At 37.6% G+C, this 15427-nt stretch overlaps 1 protein-coding gene and 1 long non-coding RNA gene across 3 annotated transcripts; one reads left to right on the top strand and one right to left on the bottom strand.

Annotated features, from left to right (window-relative positions):
• Positions 1 to 724: 724 nt before the first annotated feature.
• On the top strand, positions 725 to 11910 carry LOC106712828 (ER membrane protein complex subunit 1). 2 transcript variants are annotated; one of them, XM_045679175.1, is made up of 17 exons: positions 725 to 879; positions 964 to 1079; positions 1399 to 1530; positions 1872 to 2070; positions 2229 to 2562; positions 2743 to 2932; positions 3178 to 3294; positions 3731 to 3745; positions 4951 to 5123; positions 5200 to 5346; positions 6092 to 6259; positions 6576 to 6680; positions 7058 to 7250; positions 7568 to 7720; positions 10045 to 10230; positions 10709 to 10948; positions 11562 to 11910. In XM_045679175.1, exons 1-17 carry the CDS (start codon positions 737 to 739, stop codon positions 11720 to 11722), a joined length of 2772 nt encoding a protein of 923 aa, XP_045535131.1. In that variant the 5' UTR covers positions 725 to 736; the 3' UTR covers positions 11723 to 11910. The 2 variants fall into 2 exon arrangements, with proteins under 2 accessions (XP_045535131.1, XP_045535132.1); XM_045679176.1 differs by lacking the exon at positions 3731 to 3745 and having other exon boundaries at positions 761 to 879.
• A 2301-nt stretch (positions 11911 to 14211) lies between these two features.
• On the bottom strand, positions 14212 to 14879 carry LOC123721246. Its single transcript, XR_006756192.1, has 3 exons — positions 14721 to 14879; positions 14688 to 14690; positions 14212 to 14418 (listed from the first exon to the last, which is right to left on the bottom strand). It is a non-coding gene; the product is annotated as an uncharacterized LOC123721246 (long non-coding RNA).
• Positions 14880 to 15427: the final 548 nt, after the last annotated feature.

Here is a 15427-nt window from a genome sequence, read left to right as displayed (position 1 = left end):
TAAGAAGACTTATGGCCTGAATCTCCTTAATTTTTCACTATTGAAATTGATAATCCCCTCAAGTTGACACAGCTTTAGGATTTTTGAAGAAAACACAAGGTAAATTAAAAAAAAATATACGTTCAGCAACAGTACATTAATATCGATTTGTCGCATGTTAGTTTCATCATACCCATGGCCTTATATTAACAATTACAACTTTACGTTGACACGTGATATTTTTCTGCCATTTTTATAAAAAAAATTGCAACATTATATCGTGCAACTACCACTCCTATAATGCTCAAAATACGACGCTGTCAAGTTCGCTCACATATTTTCCAACTGATAACGTCCATAAGGAACTTTACACTGATTTGCATTTTTTTAGTACATAGAAAAAAAAAATCAATTTTTGCGATTACAATATGAAACTGAGTATAGCTTATTCTTAATATCATCTTTAATTGCATTTGTTTCCAGTTTCAAAGGTTTTTGGCAAACTTTCTATAAACAACCTGTACAAACACGACTTAAAATTATTGTTTTTAAAAAATACACATACACATAATACACGAAAAATTACATACATCGAAAAGTTTTATAATTATTTTTAGAATATTTAATGGATCATGATCCACGGAACATCGTTCTTCTGTTGACATCATCATAAACTGGCAATGTTTTGATACTTGTTTTTGAACTTAAATTGGTTTTATCTGTGAACTGTGAATGAAAACTTTTCAGTCATCCAGAAATGGGGCTGCTGTCAATTTATTTCAAACCCAATTTTTTGGGTTTATTAAAATTTTTAAACAGTATGAATTGGTATATTGTATTTTTTAGTTTGATAAATCTTTCAATGTGCATTTATGAAGATCAGATAGGGAAATTTGATTGGTAAATATAGAGTTATAGGTTATAATGACCATAAGAGTTTTCGAGCAGTTTTGTCCAGTAAATAACAAAATAATGGTGTTTCAGGCGTCAGACTTACGTTGGGCGTATAAAGTTCTCTCAGTTTGATACAGTTTCAACCGCTAGGAAGCTTATAGTGGCTACGGAAGAAAATGTATTAGCTGCTTTGCATTTGAAGACTGGTAAGTTGATTAATTTGATTGTCGCCTGCTTTTCTATACAAATGGTCTACGTCAACAGTATTTGTGTCATTAAAATATTAATAGAACATTAAATAGGTTGCTTATTGATTTATACTAAAACAATTGAATATTAATTCTACAATAGCATAAGGTTTTTTATTATTATCTATTTTATAATAAGAAGTCGGATTTACATACAAAAATTTGTAACTATAGTGCATTGATTTCTAATGAATAAATCTGCAGTTACAGAATCACTTCTATATATTTTAAACCTAGGTAAAGTCAAAGTTAACCTAGTTTTACAATCTATTTCCAGGTGAGGTGGTCTGGCGACATGTGTTTGAAAGTGCGTCTACAGGCAACATACAGTTGTTGCATGTCTCTGACAAAGTTGTCACAGTGACAGGCTCCAATCCTTACCTTGTTAGAGGATGGGATTCCACCACAGGTAATATTCATTGACAACATATAATATACAACATACAAGTGTTATACCTATATTTAAACAATGTGCGAGGATTTTCGCAAAAAAAATTGGCTACATAAGCCACATGCCAGCACACCAACGTCAAAACCGGAGCTGAAGACAGTCGCCGTGGCCGATATCGGCCGGGATTACATCATCATCATCATCATATTTAAACAGTTCTGTATTTACATATCAACAATACTAAAGTACCCATTTTAATTTATGTTTTTAATTTAATTAATGTTATTCAATTAAATAGACTAATGGAAATTGATACAACTTAAAATTTAGTCTTACTTTTTGTCATCATTTTGTTTCAGGAATTCTCCTTTGGGAATGGTCATTGACACTTCAAGATGACGATCATGCAGACTTTTCGGAGTGGTGGGTGCACCAAGGCCTGTTGGTGCACATGCTACCAGTGTTCAACTCACACATTGAGGTCACCATGTATAACTTGTTGACGGGACAGAACCGAGGGGCTACATCCAAACTGCCTGCTGCTTGGGTTAATGATGGGTAAGTTTGGAACAGTCATATTTTTGTGTATATATTTTCTAAATTGTATGGTGTTATTGCGTGGCAGAATCTAAATAAAACTAAATAAAAATAGCAATTAAATAATGATTTCTTTATTTAGATAGTGATAATATAAGGATATATGTGTTTAATTACAGATGTGTTCTAAGTCCTCCGTATTACAGTTGCATATCAGGCAACATGGGTGCTCAACGTTTACTCTCCGTAGATGTTACATCCAGTACAGTTCAATTGATAAGCCAACCATTATTTGATTATCTCAGTTTGGATGTGTTTGAAGGAAATCTAAAGCCTTTAGATGGAAATAGTGTATTACCCGCTTTTATTATCGATGATAAGAAGATTGTGATTGTTAAGGATAACAATTTTGAAGCATTAAATATTAATATAGAAGATATGTCAGCGAGTGTTACCATAATTGATGGATCAAACGGACCAATAGTTTTACAAGCTTGGACGGATGATAATCTGGTAATTTATTTAAAATTTTTAAAGTAGATTACCTTACTTATGTCTATGTTTACTAAAAATGTTGATTTTAATACAGCTTATAGAAAGATTTTTTTTTTTTAAGTAAATAAATTGTAAATAAATTTTGTTACATAGATAATAGAAATATAAGTATTAAACAGTACATTCCTACGTTTTCAGGGTTTTAAGCTGTCAGCTTACAGCGTGAATAATGGCAAAGAAGTGCCAGAGATAAAATGCTCCGACAATGCTCTTCGTATTCCGGAGCCCGAGCTAGGAGCGGTTCTCTGCAGCAAGACTGGCAATGATCATGCTTGCAGGATAGTTGTCAATGGTGCTGATGATGCTATACATTTAATGCAACAAGGAGGTTAGCTTTTGATTTTTATAATAGTGGCCATTGTGTTGTTATACGTGTTATTTAGCTTGTCAATAGTGTTTTTGTTTTTTTTGGATTCGGATAGTTTATGGAATAGTTTATAATCTAAACAAAAAATGCATCTAAAAACACAATGAATTTGAATAAATTCCCATTAAATTATTTTATATGTCAATTCGTAGTTTGTTTTTTATCAATAAGCAAAGTTGTTATATGAAAAATTATGAAATTTTCAGGTAGAGTTTTGTGGAGTCGCGAGGAATCGCTGGCGAATGTAGTTGGGGTGGAATTTGTGGATCTGCCCGTGTCGGAGACAGATGCAGCTATAGAGTCGGAGTTTGATCAGAAAGAAGGTATATTTATTTAAATCTATATATATCAAAGAAAGTCGTGTTAGTTACACTATTTATAACTCAAGATCAGCTTAGAACTAGGAGACGGACATAGGAACTTTTTTATCTTGCGTGCATTTTTTATTCCGCGCGAACGAAGTCGCGGGTAAAAGCTTGTTACTTATAAATTAAGTAAATTGTGTACAAGAGATCTTTTATTGTATGTTTTAGTATAAAAATTTATTGTACATAATAAGAATGGAACGGTGTTTTTTTTACAAAATTTATATATATAAATAAGTATAGATTTCAGATTTTTTTTTTTAATATTTCAATTTATATCTTTGGTGATTGCATTTATGTATTTTTTTTTAATATCCTGCTGTGAATTTTCGTATGTGGGAACCTATTTGGCCATTTTTCAAAATTATTGATGTTAAATTGTCTTGTTTTTTAGCTGCCAAGATGTATAGTAAGTATTGTTAGATATTTTAACAAATCTCTTTGAATCAAGAAATATCCAGCAAGTCTTGTACAGTGCTTTTGTATTCAATCTTTTGTACTCTTCAGAAATGTTACGTTTGTTGTATGTAGCATGTATTGATCATTTAGTTGATGTTTATATCGACGCTGGAAAGCATAAACGCTGTAACCCTTGAAATCGCGAATATGTTTTTCACACGTTAATAATTTCAACCATTATCAAATGATAATGATTTTATTATAGGTTAGCACAAACTACACAACATTGCTAAATACCGCATGCTTGTAGGCGTATCAGCTCACGAGTTATCATTTTTTGGCTCTCCTGTAAAGTTCATACTTTCGGGGTTACAGTGTTTACGCTTTCCAGCGTCGATATTTATTCTCAAATAAAAAAAAAGCTCATAAGCATACTATGAGCTTTTTTTTTATTTCATCACTTTTTCTTGATACCTCACCAAACTTTTCTTTCTTTTTACCCACAATGGGTATTTTTCTACCTGTTTAATACTTTTTTTTTTCATTTATATTTTGATTTGCGTATTCCGCTATTTTCTTTAATATCTCGCACCTTGGTCTGTCAAATCCATTTGTTCTGTACAGAGTTTGTAGAAAACTGGTGAATTTTATATTTTTTAATCGGTTTATGCAAAGGAATATAATTTGTTTTGCCTCATTATTTGCTTATGTTTGTGTGTCTACGATTTGTATTAAAAAGCACTAGGTCTCGTAAATATGGCTTATATACATCTTATATATAAAATTTCCATGTCACAATGTTAGTTACCGTACTCCTCCGAAACAGCTTGACTGATTCGTTATGAAATTTTATATTCGTATTCAGTAGATCTGAGAATCGGCTACTATCTATTTTTCATACCGCTATTAAGTTTTTTTTAAATGCGCGGACGGAGTCGCGGGTGACAGCTAGTATTAATATAATTAGAAAGTGTCTGTATTTAATATTGAGAACTAATGTTGCGTTGATGATGACGAAAATTTTAAAAATGTTTATCTGTCTGCATGTCTGTCCACAATGGCGCGTTTGTTCCGAATAATACGGAACGGGCGGGCCTATAACTGACGCACGCGAGCATATAATAGGCTACTTTTTTATGCTGACAAAGTTGCGGGCGACCACTAATATAATATAAAATCTATATTATGTGTTTGACCTGCAGAAATCGTTTTCAGGTTCTATCTGGGCGGCGTTCTCTCGTCGCTTACACAGTCAGTATCAGCAGCTGCACACGCTGCTCGCCAGTTTACAATCTGACAGGGATGTGGTGCATTCCAGTACTGACGATCTTGTACGGGATTACTTCAATCTACATAAAGTTATCGTATTGGTCACTGAAGTTGGAAAAGTGAGTTAGAAACTCTATATTTTATGTCTGACGCATTTCTGAACTTGATTTTTTTATGCATATATAATGTTTACAGATCATAGGCATAGACAATTTATCCGGTGAGATACTTTGGCAACGTTTTGAGTCCGCTTTAGATACGGAGGCTGTGGCCATTTTCACGAGACGGACAGCGCGACATCCGCCTTACGACGCATATCTCACTATTGTCGGCAAACATGAGGTAATATTTATAATCTACTAGCTTTTACCCGCGACTCCGTCCGCGCGGAACAAAAAATAGAAAACGGAGTAAAAATTATCCTATGTCCGTTTCCTGGTTCTAAGCTACCTGCCCACCAATTTTCAGTCAAATCGATTCAGCCGTTCTTGAGTTATAAATAGTGTAACTAATACGACTTTCTTTTATATATATATAGATATTAATCTTACTAATATTATAAATGCGAATGTTTGGATGGATGGATGGATATTTGTCTGAAGTTATCTTCGGAACAGCTCAAAAATAGATTTTGATTAAATTTGGCACAGACGTAGAACATAGTCTGGAAGAACACATAGGCTACTTATTAAGTTTTTTTAATTCCGCGTAAACAGAGTCGCGGGCGACAGCTAGTCTTATAATAGATGAAAGATTTGATTATTTGTTTGCATTGAATAGGCTCAGAAACTACTGAACCGATTTGGAAAATTCTTTCACTTGAGAAGCTCAACTATCCCCGGGTGACATAAGGATATATTTATTACTATATTTTATTCAATTTCGTGCAGACGAAGTCGCAGGCAACTGCTGTATACAATAATAATAGACATACACGTGTTTTATGAAAAACCCTTCCATACAATTCATGTCTTTCAATTATATTTTTTTTTTTTCAAAATTTCAAAGTTGTTATTACTTTCATGTTGGTTTTATTGTTTTTTTTTTTGCTATAGTTATTTTAAATCAAAATGAAAATAAATTCCAGGAGTCTGGCAACGGTCTCATCATCAGTTTGAACCCAATAACTGGTGAGCTTGTGGGCGAGCGCGTGCTGCAGGTGGACGGCAGAGTGCTGCAGTGCGCACTCCTGCACCAGCCTGATGAGGAGAAGCTGCACGGACTGGTGCTGCTGTATGATGATGAATCAGTACAGGTAGGAAGTGATGACAACTGGTGATAAGACATGAAGTATAAATGCAAATGTTTAGATGTATGGATGGATGTTTTTAGAAGGTATCTCCAGAACTTCTCAACTGATCTAGATGAAATTTGACATGGATATAGAACATAGTCTGGAAGAAGACATAGACTACTAAACTTAGTTTTTTTTTTTAATTCGCGCGGACGAAGTCACGGGCGACAGCTAGTTTATGTTATTGTATCATTTGTGTTAATATTTTCATTCCTAATTATAACAGCAGTAGAATTCTACTGCTATATAACATTTTCAATGAGATGTTTTTCTACAGGTGTTCCCAGTATCTTCGGAACGTCTCGTAGACGACATGTATCTGTACGTGGCGGAGACAGAAACAGCTAAAGTACAGGGTTACGCACTCAAGTACAATGGCCGAGTGAGTAACATATTTTTATTTAATTTTAATACATTTAAAATGTAATATTATGTGTGAAATAATTTTATAACTACAGCTCTTTTGATATATTCTGTATTTTCCTTCATGTAAAAACATGAATGTCTCGTTTACATTAGACCTCAGTAAGACAGTCGCGTTCGAAATCAGTGCTGATCTTCAACTGGCATAATGTAAACACCCGCTGAAGCCAGTAAGCCAGTCAGTGTGACAACTGGAATGGCGTTTTACTTTTCCTAATGTAGACAGTCATAAATGTATTAATAGTTTCATGTTGTTTGTTGCATTTGTTAAAATTTCATGGCGAGTTGTTGGCCAGAAATTGTTAGCTTTTTTAATTAATAAGTCGGAGTTTTCAGACAGCTATAGCTCAAAAGATCTGGTCTCTGGATCTGGGCAGTGGTGGGCATCGTATTGTGGTGTCAGCTGCGCGCGCAGCTCAGCGCACACACTCACCAGGCCGCGCCCTCGCTGACCGCAGCGTGCTCTACAAATACAACAACCCCAACCTGGTGCTCTTCATCACTGAGGGTCCCGATCCTGTACATAAAGGTACCACCTCCTTACTAACTTTAAAACAGGTATACTTGCTTGAAAATAACTATTTGTTGTATCAATCGAGCGATTTCAATATACTAGCTCTCGCTTGCGACTCCGTTTGCGTGGAATTAAAAAAAAACTTAATAAGTTCTTCCAGACTATGTTTTACATCTGTGCCAAATTTCATAAAGATCCGTTGAGCCGTTCCAGAGATACCTTCAAACAAACATCCATCCATCCACAATTTGTTTTACTGTAGTTTTATATTTGATTATGAAAGTTTTGAGTGTATATGAGAAATGTACAAGTTGATTTGTGTTTGTTCACAGATGTTGTGCGAGCGGTGGCTGTGGACGGTGCGTCTGGTGCTGTGGCTGCGGGCGCTGTACACAGACGAGCGCGCGCCACACACCTCGCCGTACACGCTGACAACTGTCTTGCATACCTCTACCTCAGTGACAAGCATCGCCGTGTAGAGATAGGTCACTATACACAACTGACACACCCCCTCGCATACCTCTACCTCAGTGACAAGCATCGCCGTGTGGAGATAGGTCACTATACACAACTGACACACCCCCTCGCATACCTCTACCTCAGTGACAAGCATCGCCGTGTAGAGATAGGTCACTATACACAACTGACACACCCCCTCGCATACCTCTACCTCAGTGACAAGCATCGCCGTGTGGAGATAGGTCACTATACACAACTGACACACCCCCTCGCATACCTCTACCTCAGTGACAAGCATCGCCGTGTAGAGATAGGTCACTATACACAACTGACACACCCCCTCGCATACCTCTACCTCAGTGACAAGCATCGCCGTGTAGAGATAGGTCACTATACACAACTGACACACCCCTCACATACCTCTACCTCAGTGACAAGCATCGCCGTGTAGAGATAGGTCACTATACACAACTGACACACCCCCTCGCATACCTCTACCTCAGTGACAAGCATCGCCGTGTAGAGATAGGTCACTATACACAACTGACACACCCCCTCGCATACCTCTACCTCAGTGACAAGCATCGCCGTGTAGAGATAGGTCACTATACACAACTGACACACCCCCTCGCATACCTCTACCTCAGTGACAAGCATCGCCGTGTAGAGATAGGTCACTATACACAACTGACACACCCCCTCGCATACCTCTACCTCAGTGACAAGCATCGCCGTGTAGAGATAGGTCACTATACACAACTGACACACCCCCTCGCATACCTCTACCTCAGTGACAAGCATCGCCGTGTAGAGATAGGTCACTATACACAACTGACACACCCCCTCGCATACCTCTACCTCAGTGACAAGCATCGCCGTGTAGAGATAGGTCACTATACACAACTGACACACCCCCTCGCATACCTCTACCTCAGTGACAAGCATCGCCGTGTAGAGATAGGTCACTATACACAACTGACACACCCCTCACATACCTCTACCTCAGTGACAAGCATCGCCGTGTAGAGATAGGTCACTATACACAACTGACACACCCCCTCGCATACCTCTACCTCAGTGACAAGCATCGCCGTGTAGAGATAGGTCACTATACACAACTGACACACCCCCTCGCATACCTCTACCTCAGTGACAAGCATCGCCGTGTAGAGATAGGTCACTATACACAACTGACACACCCCCTCGCATACCTCTACCTCAGTGACAAGCATCGCCGTGTAGAGATAGGTCACTATACACAACTGACACACCCCCTCGCATACCTCTACCTCAGTGACAAGCATCGCCGTGTAGAGATAGGTCACTATACACAACTGACACACCCCCTCGCATACCTCTACCTCAGTGACAAGCATCGCCGTGTAGAGATAGGTCACTATACACAACTGACACACCCCCTCGCATACCTCTACCTCAGTGACAAGCATCGCCGTGTAGAGATAGGTCACTATACACAACTGACACACCCCCTCGCATACCTCTACCTCAGTGACAAGCATCGCCGTGTAGAGATAGGTCACTATACACAACTGACACACACCCTCGCATACCTCTACCTCAGTGACAAGCATCGCCGTGTAGAGATAGGTCACTATACACAACTGACACACCCCCTCGCATACCTCTACCTCAGTGACAAGCATCGCCGTGTAGAGATAGGTCACTATACACAACTGACACACCCCCTCGCATACCTCTACCTCAGTGACAAGCATCGCCGTGTAGAGATAGGTCACTATACACAACTGACACACACCCTCGCGTACCTCTACCTCAGTGACAAGCATCGCCGTGTAGAGATAGGTCACTATACACAACTGACACACCCCCTCGCATACCTCTACCTCAGTGACAAGCATCGCCGTGTAGAGATAGGTCACTATACACAACTGACACACCCCCTCGCATACCTCTACCTCAGTGACAAGCATCGCCGTGTAGAGATAGGTCACTATACACAACTGACACAATCCCTCGCATTTTAATATTTTGGAGGCTTTTTAGTCCTCTTTCCCTTCACATCCTTTTTTATTAGGAAAGGATGGGAAGTGGATTTGGTGGAAGAGGGAACACATAGGAAGAGGAAATATCTTCTGTCTGTGTGTGTCCCTTCTCTATTGCAACGGTAGCTTTTCTATTTCGACGAATTTAAGTAGAAGTTTGCTAATTTACCACCTTGTATATATTAAAAAAAAACACCCACAAATAGACCAGGTTCACCCCCTTTATTGTCTTATGACTTTAAAGACACGATTTTTTATATATTCGTTTCTTGTCCTACGTCGTATTTGTTGCTTTATATTATAAAAAAAAACAATGTATATTGCAGCTACAATGGAGTTATACGAAGGCAAGGAGCGCTGGGGCTCGCCGGGTGCCGCGTTCAGCTCGTTCTCCAGCGCACGCGCACCCGCAGCTGCGCGACAAGCATACATCGTGCCTACAGCTGCGCGTGCGCCTCGCGCCGCCGCACTCACAGTCACTGAGCGCTCGCTCACCGACAGACATCTGCTGCGTGAGTCACTCATATAATTGTATTAACTACAATGGTGGAATATAGCCTTTTAAATTATATGAGGTCGGTGTTCCTCGTCCTAACTCTCCACATTGCACTATTTTTAGAGGCTACTTAGTCAAGATCTATTACTTTCAGATCTTTTGAATGAACCTAATTTAAAATGCCTAAATATTTTTGCATTTGAACATGTAGCCGCAGTACTCCCCTTTAAGTGAAACGTACGGGCAATTTGTCTAAGCGGCCATAGGTTAGATATGTGATCTCTGTATAAGTTCATCATACCGAGTAAACGACGTAACTCTTCTATAGTTTTAGGCTTAGAGAAGCTGTTAATGAGTTCTACTTTCTCTGTTGGTAGTTTAATTCCATCTTGTGGCACGCCGTATCCTAGGAACTTGACTTGTGATTGGCCGCTTAAAGTATAACGTGTTCCGCTTATGTTACTCGGTTATATTCAAGATAAGAAATATTCCAGTGGCGTTATCTAATGGAGCGATAGTGGAGATCCCGTGGGCGTTCCTGGACCCGAGGCGGGCGCCTGTAGGAGTCGGGCAGGCGGGCGTGGGCGAGGAGGGCGTGCCGCCGTACGCGCCCGAGCTGCCGCTGCCGGCGGAGGCGGTACTCAACTACAATCGTACGCTGCATCGCGTGCGCGCGCTGCACACACATCCCGCAGGCATTGAGTCCACCAGTCTCGTGCTCGCCACAGGACTCGGTCAGTTAACACTCATTCACTCATTCGTTCACCATTCTCATTCACTTCACATTCCTAACCTACAATAGTTCAAGGATCTTGTGGCAGTCGGAAATTATGTGGACAGTATTATCATGATAGCGACAAATTTTACCATAAGAGATTGGCAGGTGCACAGTTTAATGTTGCCATCTTCATATTGAAATTTCATATAAATATCAAGCATGCAAGCAAATATTTTCTAATGTGTGTTTGATTGCATAGTAAGGCATTATTACGAGAACAGGTCATATGTTGCAAATTAATTGCTTGGAGTTGCAACATGGACGACTTTCGGAAGAAATAAGGAAATTTTTGCTCACCAGTAACCCTTAAAAGTTGTAGACGCCTCTCTGTCAGTGTCAAAAAACTGCCTTACACTAAATATGTCCGTTGTATTTTCCACCTTTCAAATCTTCATTACGACGCGACTTCATAAGTAGCCAATTTATTCTTCCAGACTGTTTTACATCTATGCCAAATTTCAACAAGATCTGTTTAGCAGTTCTGGAAATACTTTATAATAAACATCCATCCATCCATCCATCTAAACATTCGCTGTAATAAAATTATATAAATAACAACAACTTTACAGATCTGTACTACACGAGAGTGGCGCCATCTAAAACATTCGATCTCCTCAAAGACGACTTCGACTACCACCTGATCAGCATCGTGCTGGTGGCGCTGGTGGTAGCCTCTTACAGCACCAAGTACTTCGCCTCTCGCAAGATGCTCAAGATGGCGTGGAAGTGATGGTGAGTGTATCTACGAGACAATTTCGACCGTATTGCAATTGGATAGAGATCAAATTCTATTAACAAAATATTTTATGAGGCAACGGTACAATATCCTGAGAAATAACATTATATATCTTTGAGAGAATAGTAAATTAGGGTAAAATATAACTTAAGGTAGAGTTATTGACAAACTTTTTTTTTTGTATAAACGCAATATAATATGTTTTTCTAGTACTTTGATGTGATTTAACTGAATTATCAGATATTAAGTTTTATTAGCTTTTAGAACATCTAATATAAAAAAAAAATTCCTGTCACGGTGTTTGTGGTTAAACTCCTCCGAAACGGCTTGACCGATTCTCATGAAATTTTGTGAGCATATTCAGTAGGTCTGAGAATCGGTCAACATCTATTTTTCATAACCCCCCCCATTTTTTAACTGCGCGCGGACGGAGTCGCGGGCGACAGCTAGTTAATACTATAAAAATGGATGCCTTCGCTATATCTATAAATATAATAAACGAATACAAGCAATAATATTAACACCAATATAATATTGTAAATTTATATATAATATTTATTATATAAAACAGTGTAAGATTTATGTAAATAAATATAAACAGATATTTAGTATATTAAGGTATTTTAACTTATACATTTATATCACATAATAGTTACTAAAAAAAACCATTAAATAAAGTTTATTCATCAGCTATAAGTAATTAATTAAAAAAAAACAATAAGATACAATCCAATTGCGACATTTTTCTCGCTTATAAAAGGTTTTTTTACCCGAGTTTCTCACTTAGAGTTCTTCATTATCCAGGTTCGACTGTATTTAAATGATATTCTCATATTTCATAATCCAAATGGTAAAATCTGAACGTCTAAACCTGTGTAACATTTTACCCTCCTGTTAGTAGGGTAAATGGAAACACCCTCGGGGTATATTTATGTTACACCATTGCCTTTATTTGATGTCTAATATTAATAATTTAATAGCGTTTCCTTTATAAAACTTTTTTTTTTCGAAGCAATACGGTTCGAAATGTTCTCGAATGGACTATAGGTAAATTATATAAATATATACATACAAACATATAGTTTTTTGTGATCGTGCATTGTGTGAGTGTTTAAGAATAACTAAATACACTTTTATTTTAATTTTACTGGACGATGACAGATATTTGCAGTCTCAAATATGTTTAAAGTGTTTACCCTCTTTAGAACAATGCGTGATGTCAGTTGTATTTTGACTAATTAAGTAGTTTTCAGTGTACACTTAAATGCAACGAAATAGTACCCAATATTTACCTGACCCGATCATTTTTTTTTCAAATTTTTATGAAATATTCTTTGGAGCATTTTTAACACAATGATTGATCCCCGGTTTGTTAAAGATGACAGGGATGATTATGTCTTTTTTTATTTTTTTTTATGGAGATTTTGGTCTCAGAAATCCATGATTTAGTGAAAGAAATGTCATCGTCCGAGGCAAATTGTAAAATATAACGATTATAGATTTTAAGATGGTTTTAGGAAAACTGGAAGATACTAGTCAATAAATTGTGCAGTTTAGAATACAAAGTTGTCAATATTCTGCATTAAATTATTGACTTGTGACCAATTTGTTCGAGTTACTAGTGCAATTTAGTCACTGATCTCTATACTCCGGACAGGTTTCTGCTTGGAAATGACTGTTCGATTGTCAAACACAGCTACCTTCAGTGTTAACATGGCGAAAATCAAATAGGCACAAAATATCACGGCTATAGCCTGTCCGGTGTTAATATAGAGGTCAGTGAATTTTAGTATAATTTTAAGGGTGGTTTGTATATTTATTTAAATTTGGAACAAGATCATTCCATCATTCATTCATATTTCACAGTACAAGTTGTTTCCGTTGACTTATTTTTTTTTATATATATATATATCTTGACAACATATCTTTGAAAATCTTGTGTTCAAATGTTATTGATTTTAAAGTTTAAAAATAATATTTGGGTAAAGTTGAAAATATAAAACGATTTTATGTTCTTTTATACATATATTGGTAATCACTTCGTATTTTATTAAGCATTGTTATTTATATCAGTAATATGTACAAATAGGGACAAATGCTTATATGCACATACAATGTTAAAGTTCCGTTTTATAATGTACGAGTAATCGTTGGTTTCTGAGACCAAAATCTCCGTTTAAAACATATTGTCTATATGTTTTATATAGAGATTTTATTCTCAGAAACCAACGGAAGTCCTTTATATGCTACTTGGAACTTATATGTAGGCTTACCATAATTACGAAGAGCCAAACCGGGACGCAGAAGAGAAAGAGGCTTAATTTGTGTTTTTCATATTTGAAATGTAATCAAAATTATTATGAATTGAAAACGCGGAATTATATTGAAAAAAACAGCGCGGGAGAACGATTGGTTGGTTTGTCGGTGCTGTTCAAGTTTGACCGGGACGCCGGGACTGGGATTTCAAACCGGGACGTATGGTAAGGGTCCGTTCACACAGACCGGCTCGGAGAGGAGAGCAGATTTTTATCACGTTGGAAACAGTGTTTTGAGTGATTGTAGTAAAGTTTATTTTTGCATTTGCACCTTTTTTGTCATTAAAAATGCCTGAACGCGCTTCGTGTGAAGTAATAAAAGGAGCCGACCGGCTCCGCTTGCGTGCTCTTTCTCGCTCGCGCAGCCGATCGGCTCTGATTGCGTGCTCCCCATGGATTAGTCTGTTTTTCCAAATATGTTTTACCCATATTTGTTTCCGCTTGCGCTTACGTTTCCTATGTTCTATTTCAAGTAATCTTGCTAACAAATATATTTCTTCGTCGGAGCTATCTAAATCCATGTTTCGAAAAGCACACGTTAACACACCGAAAACAAAACTTAGACTGCGCGGAATACTGGCACTGCCTTTGTAGTGTATCCACCCGACTCCGAGCGCATCCGACCGGCTCCGAGCACATCCGACCGGCTCCGAGCACATCCGACCGGCTCCGAGCACATCCAACCGCACCCGCTTTCAGATCTCTTCCAGCCGGTCGATGTGAAATAGTTGGCGGCTCCGCTCCGGCCAATTCCAAGCGTATACGACCCGGTCTGTGTGAAAAGAAAAAAGCAGGCCGATGCTCTCCGAGCCGGTCTGTGTGAACGGACCCTAAGCCTACTTATATGTCAAATGTCGTTGTTGACGTTTCACAATCTTCATATAATCTGTGAAAGTCATTTTGACAAGAAGTATTTTGTGTCGATTAATTTTTTTGTTATTTATCCAACACTTGAACATTTTGAAACAGGTCCTGTATTTCATTTATCCTACATTTAGTGACACTACTTAGATTATAAAAAAAAAGACCAGAAAAAAATAAATTACTTGATAAACTGTCAAATCCGAAATACATTTTGTTCTGTCCGAAATATCGATTTTAGTACTGTCACTTTGACAGCTGTCAAATATTGCCTGTTATGTCACGACAAGTATAGAATGTAAATTATTTTTGGGGTTGCTATATTATGGTCTTATTTTGTGTTGCAATTTTAATATAATTTTGTCACTTCGCAACATTTGTTACTTAGCATTTAAGGTGAAAGTATTAAAGATTTTTTTTTGTTTTATTTAATATCTATTCATTCATTGTTGGTTATTGTGTGTATCCGAATCTGTTGAGAAATTTAATAATCTGAAAAAAAAAAAATATTTTGTGGTCCCGA

The sequence above is a fragment of the Papilio machaon genome, chromosome 9 (assembly GCF_912999745.1).
Source record: "Papilio machaon chromosome 9, ilPapMach1.1, whole genome shotgun sequence".
Taxonomy (NCBI): Eukaryota; Metazoa; Arthropoda; class Insecta; order Lepidoptera; family Papilionidae; genus Papilio; species Papilio machaon.
Note: the sequence above shows the minus strand (reverse complement) of the source record. Positions and strands in the feature narration are given on the sequence as shown.

Coding starts and splice junctions, on each gene's coding strand:
- LOC106712828 (XM_045679175.1), top strand. CDS start 737: ATGGGGCTGCTGTCAATTTATTTCAAACCCAATTTTTTGGGTTTATTA. Junction 7,251..7,567: donor TCCCGATCCTGTACATAAAG/GTACCACCTCCT, acceptor GTTTGTTCACAG/ATGTTGTGCGAGCGGTGGCT. Junction 7,721..10,044: donor GCATCGCCGTGTAGAGATAG/GTCACTATACAC, acceptor TGTATATTGCAG/CTACAATGGAGTTATACGAA.